The following is a 15,603-nucleotide window of genomic DNA, read 5'->3' as shown; positions in this document are numbered from 1 at the left end:
TGCTCCCCATTATGCAGTATAATAAATATTTCATTTAAGAATGTGATGCCCATCTTTCATTATCTCTATTTCTCTAAACTGCTTTAGAATCTTATGACCTTTCATTTATTACCCTCTTTTTTGTTACCGTCCTTAACAATTATCATTTACTAAAAACTATGCTTTTTTACACTTTTTACCAGTTTGTGTCTTATCTAAGAGCTTAAATAAGATTTTAAGGGTAACTTACGGTAGCAGACAAGTAAGAATTAACATTAGATCATGAAGCTGCTATGTAAGAATATGGATGAAGTTGTTTCATTTTTATTTTGAACAGTGAGAACTTTTTCTGGATTATAATTTACATTTTGACATTGTTTACACTTTTTATACAAGCAGAAGTGCCAAAAACACATCCTTGGAAATTGGTCATGTTAGTCATTTTAATCAAAGATTTCTTATGCTTGTTCCAGAAAAATAGACCATGTTTGTATAACTTGCTATGCTGTTTATTATTCATAGTATTAGAGTGAAAATCATTCCACTTCCTAAATTATTGTTCATAAAACCATGTGGGAACAGACAAGCAGAATACTTGTTAATGTTAACAAATCATGAGTGAGACATACACGTTTTGTCTAGAATTTGTTTTATATTAAAGTCACTGATTTGCAAATTTCTTATACTAATTCCCTCAAAGAATGCTGAGCAAAGAAAGCAGAATGTCTGTAACTATGCTATTCCTCATATATGACATGTTGACTACCATACCTTTCCCATACTCATGATAAATTCTCTCATCAATCGCAACTCTCTTTCCCACTGAGACCAGAGTCAGCTCACACCATTTCTGTAACCTCCACTAGATGTCTCAATACCTAACAAAATATCTAGTAAAGGCTCAATAATTTATTACTAGAATGAATGACTTTATTAATGAATTAAACAAGTCAATATGGAACTGATGCATCTCATCTTGTTAGGCTATATAAACTGAAGGATATCTTTTGCAGAATTCGTTGAGACACCATATATGGCATTTTTGACACAATTCTATGCCATGTATCACATGAGTAGATGGAGAGCACCTTCTGGAGCCACTCAGGGATTCATGAGTTAAAGGGAAGGATAGGAATAGGAGTGGGATGCTAAGAACGTTTCTGATAGTGTGAGCACAGTCCTCTGGCTGGTAGCTTATGTGGAACCTGTGCATTACCTCTCAGATAATATGAAAATATCAGTTGTCTGAAAGCCTGTTTATTCTTAGTCTTCCTTTGATCATCTGCTCTTATTATAAAATCCAATAATTTATGTTTATCAAGTTAAGCATTTTGTTTGAAGACTATTCTTTAAAATGTTAATCTCCACAATCATAGTCATCGTTCAAAGAGCACCAGGATTGTTATCTGACAATCCTGACACAGAAAATATCATTTAGGCTTAACTTCCTCCCAAATGAACATTCCTCTGAGCAGCGCCCCATGGAAGGAAGTTGCATGGCCTGACAGCTGTTAGCCCCACCCTGCAGATCTCTTTTATACAGATGTGAATCAGAACTTCTATTACCAAGCCACTAAAAGCATCTCTCTGTAGTTTTGCCTTGTCTCCACTTAGCCCATTGTAATATTCCCTGCAGCCTCGCTGAGATGTAGGAGTGCTACTATCACTGAACAGCAGAAGGAACTTTGAGCTACAATAGCTCTGTCTTAGTGGTGAGGCAGTCCTCTGTTTTTCATTTCATTTGAATTTTTTGAAGAAAAATAATTATCAGAGATTCTGGAATTATTCTTGACAAACTGAATTTGATTTTTCTCTAAGTTCTTTGAAGTTTGAAAAGAGTGAACTTTGCTTTTCTGAACTCTTTGAGACTTTTGCAATGTCTGCTGAGATATTTGAATTGGACTACCTTTCTCCTGAAATCTCCAGACATGAGCATGCTTCTGACTCAGATTTTACTTTAACTGGGTTGACTGACCTCTCGAGTGATTCAAGTCTACTGGAACTTCAGCTCACCAATTCTGTTTCTGATGGTAAGTTAAATGTTAGATTGATATTCTCAGTCTTTTACAACTGTGTCAGTACTTCTTTAATATTAAATGTTTAGAAAATCAGTGTTGATGCTCCCTCCTTGTGGTGGTAGAGATGATGTTGATTCTAGTTTCCTGAGTTATGATTTTTTATTTTATGTGTAAGTTTACACAAAATGAATAGAAAGATGAGTTTTATTTATAGAGGGTTTATAGAAATGTATATTAAAAAACAAAACAAAATTCCAATGAACTAAGAAAAAGATTCCCTTGACCTTGTTTCTCTGAACACTGGAGCTTACCAACACAAAGTGTGGATTAGGATAAAAAGCAAAACCAGGGATCTTGTCCATAAACTACAGAATAAAAGGCCTGTCATGTTTTATTCAGCTATTTTGTCTCTGTCTCCTGTTATGGAAAAGTATGAAGGGTGATAGATATTTCGCATTCTCATTAAAAACAAGAAAATATACCTATTGTTTGTGCTACCTGTGCATTTCATTTTTCTGTAAAAACGCAGGATTGATAGAAAGCAATCTGAGAGATTTTATTTTTTTCTTTTGGTCTCTGATGTTACTTATCCAGGATTATCCATTCTTTATCTTGTTGTGCAGTTTAGAGGGAATGAGACTATGGGCTGAGCATGGATCATGACAGTTTCTCGGTGCTTGCTTTATGAGTACTAGCTCCAAGATACTGATAAAGAATCAATTGTGTTTTCTATAAAGCTTTAATGCAATAAACAGATAAGATTTTAAGTAAAATTCTATATAAAATTATGATTAAATAATATTTCTTGAAACAGAGTATAAGATGAATGTGAAAATCAAAGTCTTTATAGCCCAAATTTTTAAAATATTTATTCATATTTTAAATGAAAAAATAATACAGCATAATTTATTTTTTTTAAGTCAACCACGGGGAGTATTTGTTTTAATCATTTTACATTAATTTGTTCTGCCAAAATATGTGGTTAAAATGATAACAACCATCAGTATTGGTGTAGATTGTGTCATTTTAAGAACATTAAGCATTCTAGAATATAAATATAGATAAACTGTTTCTAGTGAATTGAGTGAAGGTTTGAAGAGCTAATCAGTTCATTTCACAGTTCAAACGCATCCTGCTTTGTCTCATTGACTGCTCCTCTCCCAATGTGACATCGGTTATCCTACTTCTTCCCTGCATTTTCTGGTCCCAGCTCCCATTTCCAAACCCTTATAATCTTTGTCTTTGAGTAAATTCTATCTCTTTTGTATCTCAGAGGGTTGATTTTTCAAAGATGTGCCTACCACAGTAGGGCTATTATTCTCCTCATAGACCTTTCTTTTGATTGACTAAAAATTGAGCCATGGGGGTGAGCTCATTTATAGACCTAAGTTGTGACTAAGGCTCATGAGTTACATCAATCTCTATGACCAGTAAGTCTGGTCTCTTATTCTTTTGAGTTTTGTTTCACAATTTTGCCCATGCTCTCTAGGCACTTGTACTATGCTTCCTTTCAAAAGTGTGTGGTATTAGCCAGGCATCCTCTAGTTTCCAGTGTTAGGAGTCCTAGAGACTGCCGTTCATAGGCCCCTAGGTCATTGGACACCTTTTTTTCCTATGTGCCTTTGACCCTCCTCACTCTTCCTTACATTGGGCAGGGAGAGAACACTAGCTGCACCTTTCATGGCTGCTTATGACCTTTGAAGGCCCCACCTGTTACTCCCACAATAGGCTCTAGAACATTGCCTTAGTGGACTGTTGCACCCATTGACCTAAATGTCTCCCCAGACTACCGTCATAAACAAACAAACTCAGCAACTGGTTCCCAGAAGGTGTTTGAGAAATTAAAGTTTATTCATTCACTTAAAATATATTTCTAGGGTATTTAGGATTGGAAATTAGTGGCAGAGTAGTGTATAAAAATGGAAGTGAACAGTAGAGAGAAAGTACCCCTTTTAATCTCAATGCTGTGCCTCCGCATAAGAAAATTATGTATGAGGTGGCCTTTGCCATAATAACCTTTCATCTCAGGAAATGATTACGCTGATTTCTAAGGACGTGACAAGGACCCAAAGATAAGACTGGTTAGGGTCTCAAATATTGGGATAAAGGACGAGTATCCAACCAATCGCAACCCAGAAGACTAAAGCAAATGTGAGAGTGAGACTATGATGTAAAAGACTTTTGTTCAGTTAAAAGGAATTAGTGGTCCTGACTTCTTTAGATGTCTGATCCTATGGCAATTGCCACGAACTAATAGTAGTTATTGTGCTCCTATTAACCACACTATTATTGGGTTTGTGCCCACTCTTATCCCAGCTCCTTGCAAGTAATGCTAAGTATTTAAAATATGCAATACTTCCTATGAATGTGCTTTCTTATTCTAATTATAAAGAAAATATATACCTGTTGGAACTATGTCACAGTTTTAACATTCCAGTCTCTTCTAGAAAAGCAATGTGCGGGTTTAAAAATGGCACTTTAGCAAGGTATTTTCCAGAGTGCAATCCATAGATTTTTGTATTATGATCACCAATGTGTTGACAATACATGAATAGTCTAAGATCCCATTCCAGATGCTTTAAATTGAATGCATGAGAATATAGCTCAGATACATGCATGTTAGGTCTCAGGTTATGTTCGTAAAGTAAAATTGAAGAAACTATATTTTAGGAAGACAAAAATAGATGCATTTGAATTATGATGCTTGGCAAAGAATACTGAAGGTACCCTGGATTGCTAAAAGATCAGACACATTTGTCTTGGAAGGGGTATATCCAGAGTGCTCTTTAGAAGCAAGGATGGTGAGACTTTATCTCAAGTCCTCGGGACATGTTGTCAGGAGAGACAAATCTCTGGAGAAGGACAGCATGCTTGGTAAAGTAATGGGGCAGAGACAAAAGAGGAAGACCTTCAACAAGATGGTTTAACATAGTGGCTGCGTCCATGAGTTCAAGCAGCACCAGACCAGGCAGTGCTTTTTTCTGTGGGATATAAGGTTGCTTTGAATTGGAACTAATACCACTGCACTTAAAAAATAATAACAATGTCATGATCCTGGCTTATTTTCATGTATGTCTGCTGATAGTAGCTCTTAATCAACTATAGCCATTCCGTCAGCGGGCTTTCATTCAATGGTGATTTACTTATGTACCTGCAGGTGTTTCCCTATTTTTCTTTCATAATATAAAAATGTTACTTTTCTTGGAAGAATTCATATTCAGACCCCTCCAAAAAGGCCTCTTTCCCATCTATAGCATTTTACTTGCCCTGTATGGAACACCAGGGCACCCATTCCGTAACATTAATATTGAAGTGTTTCTCTCCTGCAGTTCATCTTGCATTTTAAATGTTTTAGATTGTAGATTTTGGGTGCAGATTTCAAATGTTTAATCTTCAAATGGAGATTAAACTCCCATAGGATCAGAGCTTTCGTGTATTGCTGTTCTCAAGGGATTCTAGGAATGAACTCTGCATCAGGAGTTAAAAAACTTGTTGCTAATATGACTTTACCAAGAAGGATCATCGACAAACCAATTATAGAAACCTCTCATTTCCTTTGTGGAATATTTTAATCTCTTAGCTCTTAATAGTGATACCTAAAGGCTTTCCATTCTGTCTCAAATAGATCAATCTAGATTCATAAAACATTCATACTTTGGGTACTCTAGAAAAAGGCAAAGTGAATGCTAATGTGATGTTGTAAAATAAAGTAATCTTCAACAGCCTCCATTTTCTTAAATGCCTACAGAAAATATTGCCGCTAGGATTGAGTGCATCTATTAAAATTCTTAATGGTGAGTTAAAAAGTGACTTTTCTAATAATATGCAAAGGAGTGATAATGAGAGTATGGATAAGTGGTTGTTGCCTTACTGCATTTGGGTGGGGTTCATGAAACTAGATATAGAGATGTAGCCATAGATGATATCAACACAGATATCAGTGATATAGATATTGATGATATAGCTATAGATTTAGATTGTTATTGATATAGATGATATACATATAGCTAGATATATTCCCTCAAATATTACTTGGTTATATCACCCTGATACTGTTTGGAAAATATGGCTTGAGAATTTAAAATATGATATGGTTCTTTTGGTTTGTGATCATTTTGGTCAATAATGAAAAACTTAAGGCTAAATCTTTATGATGAGATTACCAAGTTAGCATGCAGAAATACTGATAGAATATTGAGACACAGGTCTCTCTCTGAAAAACAGTTTCCAAGAGACAATAGGTGCATTCTCACATAAATTATGTAATCAGACGTGGTAACCAATAACAGAAATGAATTGTCCTGATGTTCTCAAGTCATCAGCAGCTTAAACATAAAGTGAATTCAAGTGTCACTTTGTACTTCAGTGACAATATGCTTCGACTCTTAAGGGGGGAAGAAAATAATGTTATTCAACTGCGCATTGTAAATATTGAAACTCTCTAGAAACAACAGTTTATCTGTTTCCATGTAAGACCATAAAGGTGAGTCTAACAGTATTCCCACAAAATCTTAAGATCCTTTATTAAGCAATGTATAAAAATGTGAAAGCATTGTTTCTAGAGCTACATACTTCTGCAGATGGAGTTTCCGTGCTGCACCTTTCTCCTCACACATGTCAAAGTCGTAGTGTCTACATGAAATGTTATTTGATTTTATGTAACCAAAAAAAGGCCACAGGGGCAGGATTAGGCCCATCAAGTCAGAGTAAGTTTTTTCAATGCCAGGTTCATAGGGCAGCCCCTACTGCCCTTGAAAAATGAGCGAAGGCATTCCTGGTTATGGTGGGGAAACACCACAGCATGACTTTGCTGGCCTTTTCTTCACCAAAGCAATTTTTAATTTTCTTAAAACTTCTTAAAAAGCCCCAAGGATCACCCTTTGTCCTTTGAGAAAATCTATCTGCATTATTCTTTGAATTCTGCCCAAACAGTGACCATAATCTTCTTTGCTGACTTCTCTGCCTAGAGTTTCACTGACCCAGCAGGCTGCCTCTCAAGCCAGTGTTTTGATGGGATTTTTGAAGGCACCATGACAAGACTAAGATAAGTGTGCTACTTGTCTGCAGCCATGCATGGAGTTCAGAGACATATAAACACGTTGTATTAGGTATCAACCATTTCATGTGTGAACTGAAAAGAATTATTAATAATTGGGAGTTATTACATATATAATTCTGTAGTTCAATCAGGTCATACAGAATTGTACAATTGATAACACAGTTTCCAAACATTCTTACTTTTGACTTATTCTTGTATATATAATACAAGATTTAGAGGCCATGTTTTTAATTTTTAAGAGAACATATAGAGGTTATTGGGTAAAATATTTATGGAAAAAAATTCAAAAAGCTTCCAAATGATGCCAAGGATTTTAATTCTAAGAATTTCATATTTATCAGATATCTGCACAAAAATAAAGACCAAGGAGGTTCATTGCATGGTGCCTTTTAATGGGGAAGATAAAAAATAATATGAGTATCTGGCAATACTTAATAAATAATTTAATTATAGCATATTCCCCAAATGGAATATTTTACAGACCTTATAGTATTTTATGCAAGCAAGCAGGGATGGAGGTGGGGTTTCAAAAAGTTCATGGGAAATGGTTTAAAAAGATAATGCTAGGTGTACATGAGACTTTGAAGTCCCCTTGAAAATACTTTAGCATTAGGGGTCTTACCTGACTTCTATTGAATGGCCTCTGTCTCTGAATGGCCCTGCAGTCAGGCGAGAAGGACTTCAGGAGGATTTGCTGGGCTGACATCTTCACGGTAGGAGACTGCTATATCCATCCGCTGGGGCTGCAAGCAGCCCACATTTAACTATTGAACTGTTAAATGTCCTTATATTATTTTAAGGTGAATGAATTTTCATATTGCACTCCGTAGATTTTAGATTTAACTCTTGAAACACAAGGAAACTGCCTGTAGTTTGAAATACCTTAAACTTGAGTGTGGAACAGAATGTTATAAAGTATTTATTTGTTTGTGAGTACATCTGTTTGCTAGCTCATTTTTTGACACACTGGCATTCATTCTTTTCATGGGTCAGTACTTTAGTTTCCTTTGGAAGACTAAGCCCTTTCCCACTCTTTGAGAGTTTGTTCCTTTCATTTAGATTGTGGTTAAAGCCAGGACTCTTCCCAGGTATGTCAATTAACTGGCTGTATTGGCTATTAGTAATTTGAGTCAACTCATCTATCCCTTGTAATGCATGCTGTCACTGATTACATATGTGGTAATGTAGTTCCAACTTCTGAAAGGATAGTGACAAGACCTACTCACATAGAGTGAGCAATTTATGGTATGGGGTAGAAGTAAATTTTAAAATGAAACCAAACTCACTTCCATTGAGTTGATGCTGACCAATAGCGACCCTATAGAACAGGATAGAATTGCCTTCTGTGGTTTTCTGAGACTATAACTCTGTATGAGAATAGAAAGCCTGGTCTTTCTCCTGAGGAGCTGCTGGTGGTTTCAAACTTCCAGAAAATGAGCATTGTAGCCCAACTCTTAGCCACTATTATACCAAGGCCCCTTAGAGGTAAACAAAGGCTAAATTCCAAATAATATTGGCCACTCTCATTGAAGGACACCTTATTATTTGTAAGAGACTCCATTTAGCTTTCCTTGTTTCTTCTGGCCAAGGACTGGCAATATGAACTGGGCCCTCTGCCAATCATTCTTAACTCAAGAACATTTAACAAACTGTGGCCTTAACCTTTGCTCTCATGATTCCAGACCCCCTGTCCCTCTCCAGCTAAAATAGATGGAAACTGAACCTCCTTTAAAAGTCTAATTTGTTCCCAAGGCAGTATAGCTCCCCACCCCCACCTATTTTTATTTTTAACAAAGGAGACATTTTCAGTTAATTTGCAAGAGGAGGGTGAGATGACTCATCTTTGACTGTCTTTACCAAAACATTTCCAATGATCTTAGGACTGGCCTGTCTGATTCAGTTCTATTTCAGGGTAGAATCTATGTATGTCTTTTATGTCTGTTTTTTCATTTCCTGAGGGATGGGACCTGGACATAAGTGTGTGCTATATAGCCACTGAGAGAGGCCAACTTTTAACTACCTAGCAGTTAGGAACTCCTGGCTCAGGAGCCCCCTCTGATGGGGTAGTGATTCTGTGTTGGGCTGCAGTCTTCATGGCCAACAGCTCCTCAGAAGAAAGACTGTATTTTCTACTCCCATAAACAGTTATAGTCTCAGAAAACCAATGCTGAGTGCTGACTCAGCATTGACTCAATGGCAGTGGGTTTTGAGTGTGGCTTGAGTAGTGAGGAATGGGTTTGGGGTCCTTCTACAGAGAGAAGCTGTCAATGACTTCTTACTCTTACATTTTCACATTTTCAGATTACCTTGAAGACAATTTTCAATGGATTTCCTTTTACCTTGTATGCAACAGATAAATAAACAAAGCTGTATCCAATGGATGATTTTAGACCTAAAAGCATGAAACCACCCGTGGTGTAGCCGAGCATGTTTTTCCTTTCCTTGTGGAAAATGCTAGGCATATTTACTTAAAATCAAAATTTCCTTGGCCCCTTCTCAGTCATGGTGTTTGAGTTGATATAATCACATTCTCTGGTATCATGTCTGACTGATTTAAATAAGAAAATCTTATGATTATAAAGGGACAAAGCTTGTGAGTCAAAGTGAAGTTTGGAGCATTAATGAGCAAATTGAGGTTTATCTTTTGACTTATAGACAGAATGTGATGCGTGGAGACAGTCGTGAGAGATTGAAACTGCCAAGGCCCATCTGGAGAGCCAAAAGATGGAAAAAATTCATAGGAAGCAAAATCATGACATGGATCTTTTCATAATCTGATTTGCGTACAAATCAGATTCTGCCTGAAGCTAGCCTAAAACTAAAGCTCAGTTAAATGAGCAATTTAATTCACTTTGTTTTTAAAAATCAATTTATATATGACTTTTTGCTATTGTTTGAAATTTGAACTATCAAAAGGGGACTAACCCCAACTCCTGCCTCAGCTTTTTGGATGCAAGCTGAGGAGGTGACTTTGTGGAGGCCTCCACACACACGTGTTCTTCTGTGGTAGGGGGTTAATACTCAAGCCATTTATTCCCACCCACACAGCCTGGCTTTGATTTGAGAGTTTGTATGGAACCAAAGAAGGCGTAAAACTTTTAGCTCAGCAGATCAATTGGGACTGTAATTGAACACTAGTATACACGGGATCTATTTTTATAACAAGCCATAGATACCAATGTTTTTTAAAGTGTGGGTAGAAAAATATCTACTTTTACCCTCAAGCTTAGAGTGCTTTCTATTTAGTTTGTAAGACAAAAGCTGAAGTCAAGCTGCTCCCAGCCAGCCTGTGCTCTGGGTTCTCTGCTCCAGAAGGTAGCACTGATTGAAAGCCCATCCCTTTTCTGAGGGAGTGGACAGTGGAGCAATGGTGTCAAGTCATGAGTGCAGTGATACTTAACTACCTTCAAAGGAGATAGCAGCCATTAAACCTAAATTTAATTTATTTTTATTAAAATAACATAATTGAAGAACCATAGTATAATAACTGTATTTTGTCAGGCACAATAAAAACAATATTAAAACCCAAATCATCAAGAAAAAAATATTTCCCCTTTCAAAATTGTCTCAAATATTGCCCTGCTGTGAATCTTGCTTAAAAAAATTGGTAATTTTATCATGATCCTTATCATAAATTATTCTTCTGGTTCAATGTCATTCAGTTCTGACTCATAGTAACCCTATGTACAACATAACAAAACACTGCGTGGTCCTGTGCCTTCCTCACAATTGTTATGTATCAGCTTAATGCTGCCACCACTCTGTCAATCCCTCGTTTCCACAGTCTTCCTCTTGGATGCTTCCCTTCTACTGAAACCATATCCTTTCCCAGTGCTGATCGCTGCTGAGACTATGTCCAGAGTACGTGAGAAAAATCTCACCATCCTGGATCCTAAGAAGCATTCTAGTTGTACTTCTTCCAAATTTGTCCTTTTGGTAATCCATGATATTTTCTTCTTTTTATTCCCCCAAACCATTTTTTAGGAGCTAATCCAGATATCACACTATTCGGTAGTTCAACGTATCAGGCAATGCAATCATTTGCTACCAAAATAAGTTTCCAAATGTTTTCTTCCTTCTTGACCTCCTTGATATCAGCTCCTCCCTAGCCCCAGACCTCCCCCATTGTTACCTCCTGGAACCCCTATTCCAGCTGTCTCTACAGAGCCACCTATCCTGGGTTTTATATCATAAAAAACTGAAAAATGCATAACAGTCAAGAAGGTTATCAAAAACAACAAAATAGAGATAAATACCAATACGGAAAGGTCAACACAGAAAATATTAAAAACTAGATCACTCCTGTGAAAAGACTGTAGCCATTCAAGTTAGATTTATCATTTTAATCCACCATCCTTGTCTCCCCCAAACTCCAATATTTCATCAGCATCATAATCCAATGGCTCTGCAGCCTTCCTTGTTCAATGTCTAACTTACAAATGCATATCAAGCAATCTGAATACTGTGGGCATAGGTCGGGCGCACCTTAGTCCTCAAAATAGGAACCTCAATTTTCAACACTTTGAAGAGGCTGTGTAGCATATTTAGCCAGAGTGGTATGTCCTTTGATTTCTTAACGCCTGCTTCCTGTGGTATATAATAAGCATTAATTATATATCACAAAGGATGAAACCCTTGGCCACTTCAATCCTTTCTCTATTTATCACAATGTTACCCATGGGTTAGTTGTGAGAAACTTGGCTTTCTGTACATTGAGCTGTAATTCATACTGAAGGCTGCAGTCCTTGATCTTCATCAGCAAATGCCTCAGTTCTTCCTCACTGTCAGCAAGCAAGATTTGGTCATCTGCACCTGGAAGGTTGTTAACAAGCCTTCCTCCAATCCTAATGCCATTTTCTGCTTCACATAAGTCAGCTTCCCTGATGGCTTGCTCAGCCTACAGACTGAAAGAGGGTGATGAGCAAGCACCACCCTGAGACACACTCAGCTGACTTTAGCCACGCGGCATTCCCTTGTTAGTTTATACGACTGCCTCTTGATTCCTACATGAGGGGGTACAAACAAAACAAACAAGCAATACATTGGGGGGAGTGGTTTTGTAGTACACATTTTTTCCCACTAGGCAAGCATCAACCAAAACTGTCCCTGTTAGTGAACCCAGTGGCATTGCCTGGGAACGTTTTCTCTGGTCACAGTGATTTTCTCATAAACGCAGTTTCGTTCAAACCTTGAGGTGGTGTGTGTGTGTGTGTGTGTGTGTGTGTGTGTGATGACCAGTTTAAAAGAAGCATGTGGCTCTGAAATTTTGTTTCCTGTTTGGGGAAAATGCTGTAGAAACGGTTGTGATGTTGAACACGGCTTACAAGGGTAGCGCTATGAGGAAAACTCAAGTGTACAAGTAATTTTCTCACTTTTAAAAGGTGAAATGTTGTTTGATGACAAACCACATTCTGGAAATCTTTCAACTTCCCTAAGGGACAAAAATGTTGACTCTTAGTACATTTGGAGTTCATTCCACCAGGTCAGACTGTTAATCAAGCTTTCTATTTAAAGGTACTGAAAAATTTGCATACCAGTGTGTGACACTAAAGGCCTGATTTGTGGCAGATGAGGGCCTGGTTTTGCCACCATAGCAATGCACCTGCTCACGCAGCCTTCTCGGTGTGCGAGTTTGGGGCAAAGAGCAGCAAGCCTCTCTCACCCCACACACCTTATTCACCTGACTTCACTCCGTGCAACTTCTTTTTGCTTCTACAAATGCAGAGGGATATAAGGAGAGTGATTTGACTACAAAAAAAGAGGTGAAGAAAAAAACGAGGGAGGTGCTGTCAACCATCCAAACAGATGAATTTGAAAAATATTTTCAAGAATGTAATTGCAGGTTTGACAAATGTATTAAGTGTTAGAGAGAGTACTTTGAAGGTAATAGGGTTCTTTTGTATAAAATAAATAAATAGATTTGAAAAAAAAATTCCATTGGGTTTTTTTTTGGAAGGGGGCGAGTACCCCATTATACAAGTTCTCAGTAAGCACAATGTCGTGTGTTTGGATTCTCAGTCTTTTCAAGGCTATCCATAATTTGTCATGATTGAATGCCTTGGCAAAGTCAATAAAGCACAAATGAACATCTTTCTGGTATTATCTACTTTCAGGCAAGCTCCATCTGGCATCAGCAGTGATATCACTTGCTCCACATCCTCTTCTAAATCGGGCCTAAATTTCAGCAGCTCCCTGTCAACGTACTGTCACAAGTTATTGGATGATGTTCAGAGACATTTTGGTTGCATGTGATATTCACAACATTGTTGTACAATCTGTGCATCCTGCTAGTCACCTTTCTTTGGAATGGGTACAAATATGAACCTCTTTCAGTTAATTGACCAAGTAGCTGTCTTCCAAATTTCTTGGCATAGGTGAATGAGTGCTTCCAGTGCTTCTTCAGCTTGTTGAGACATTTCTGTGTTCTGCCCATTCTTGGAGCCTTGTACTTTGTGAATGCCTTCAGTGTAACTTGGACTTCTTCCTTTAGTGGCATTGTTGCTTGATTATATGCTACCTTTGAAATCTTGTAGTATAATGCTATATTCATAAATCTGTAATTTTGAATTATAGTGCACAAAAATTTATTTTAAAGGATTCTCTAGCATTTGTGGCCATAGAATTCCCTGGGTAGAGCAAATAATTAACCTCTTAACTACCACTGAAAAGTTGATGATCAACCCTCCCTAGAAATACTTTGAAAGGTAGGACTTACATGCTGTTTTAAAAGGACGGAGCTTAGAAAACTTATTGGCATGCAATTTTAATCTGCATGTATGAACTGAAATCGACTCAATGACAGCTAACAACAGTGTCTTTGGGATTTGTGGCACCTGCCAGTGTAAGCTGCTAGACTGAGATATCATTTTAATTATGGATATGCTATGTTTAACTACATGAACGTTATAGAGCCTGGAAAAGATAAGTGTTCAAACAAATAGAGGTGTTACATATTCTGCTAAAGGGTAAAACACACAGTGAAAAAGTAGTGTTATTTCCTTGAAGTTGGTTAAACTTTCAATCATGGTGTTTTGTATTGCTTCTTTAATTTTTTTTCCCATGTTGACATAGCTTTATTTAATTCTACTATAACATAGACTCTTTAGCAAAACAACCACAATTTCAAATGCCAACCTGCCTCATTTTAGGCGGTTCCCTGCAAAAGCTTCAAATGAAATCAAGCTTTCATACACACAGAGCATTTTCAAAAATAAATGTGATATTCTTAAACCAAAACTCTCCTCAGGACATCTTCTGTCAAGTTACAGGTCATGGAATCAACACAGCACTTTACGGTTTCATTTTAAATCCCATTATTCCATGAGGTATGTATTAGATGGCAAATGTGCATTTGTTTCTTTCCTTAAATCTTCTTGTAAGCTGTCTTTAGCAGAGTTAGGTGACCAGGTACACGTGAGTTTTCTTAAACCCAAGTATGGCTACTTAAGGATAATTTTTATTGTTAATTGAATATCCACTCTTGCCTTAATTTTTTGAAAATATGTTTTTATACACAGGTCTAATATCTGAGATCTTATATTTTATACACAAGTGTAATATATGTGATATAATATTTTTCAAACTAACAAATAAGGAACTATTTCAAAGTCCAGTATTATGATCTCTCTGGATCATAATATACAAAAATTAATATAGTACACCATATGCATACATTCCGGCTTTTAAAAATTTACTAACATATTTTCTTTAACCTTGTAAAAAATTACACTGATTACAATACTCTCTGAAGTGGATTTTTAAAATATATCTTCCTTATTTCTAAATCACATAATGTTATTTCGCACGACTATTTATTGTCTTAGTCATATATTAGATTTTTATTCTGCCTATGCCAGGTCAGTGAAACTAAGTTCTTAAATAAGGTGGATTCACATCATGGTGGCAATAATGGCAGCAAACACAGCAATAATTTTGAGGATAGTGTAGAATTGGGCGATGTTTTATTGTGCTGTCCCAAAGATTACTCTCATTACTCTCAATGGCATCTAACAACAAAAACAACATGCCAGATTCAGTTTTTCTCAAGAAATATTTTTGTGTGATTTTCTAAGCATTACTATTCATTCAAATGATAAATGATCTAACAACGAGAAGTGAACAATATTATATTAGGAGCTACTGCAAGTGTCAATGAAAGCTAAGTACTTATACTATTTGACTTTGTAATATAATAAATCTCAAATAAATGATGTGTATTTGTATTGTATTCAATATTAGAGAAACAAATAAATATCAAGACTGTAAATGCCCTGGTTGTTTTATAGTAATATATTCCATTTTGATGAGACCATAAATTACCTGAAGAGATAATGCTTTCAGTATTCTGATCACAACTCTAGAAATAGTGCACTGTTGGCTGAACCATGAGTAGAGAACCAGAAAAGAGTTTGTCTCCAAAAAGGATGCTGCAATTTGTGAATTGAAATGATGAAGCACTCTGGGTCTGAAGTTTCTCTCCTTATGGAATAAGTGCTATTTTCATTCCTGTTCTATAGGAAGAATTGCTCCAAAGGATTTCCCAGACTG

The 15,603-nt window shown here is 36.7% G+C and overlaps 1 protein-coding gene across 1 annotated transcript in view; it reads left to right on the top strand.

The window, feature by feature from the left end:
* Nucleotides 1-1,855: 1,855 nt before the first annotated feature.
* ANO3 (anoctamin 3) overlaps nucleotides 1,856-15,603 on the top strand; it is a 460,260-nt gene continuing 446,512 nt past the window's right edge. Inside the window, exon 1 of the mRNA XM_075548400.1 lies at nucleotides 1,856-2,009. Within this exon, the coding sequence (XP_075404515.1) occupies nucleotides 1,856-2,009 (154 nt within the window). The remainder of the gene's footprint in view (nucleotides 2,010-15,603) is intronic.

Source organism: Tenrec ecaudatus, chromosome 4 (genome assembly GCF_050624435.1).
Source record: "Tenrec ecaudatus isolate mTenEca1 chromosome 4, mTenEca1.hap1, whole genome shotgun sequence".
Classification (NCBI taxonomy): domain Eukaryota; kingdom Metazoa; phylum Chordata; class Mammalia; order Afrosoricida; family Tenrecidae; genus Tenrec; species Tenrec ecaudatus.
This window is presented reverse-complemented; position numbering and strand designations above follow the sequence as displayed.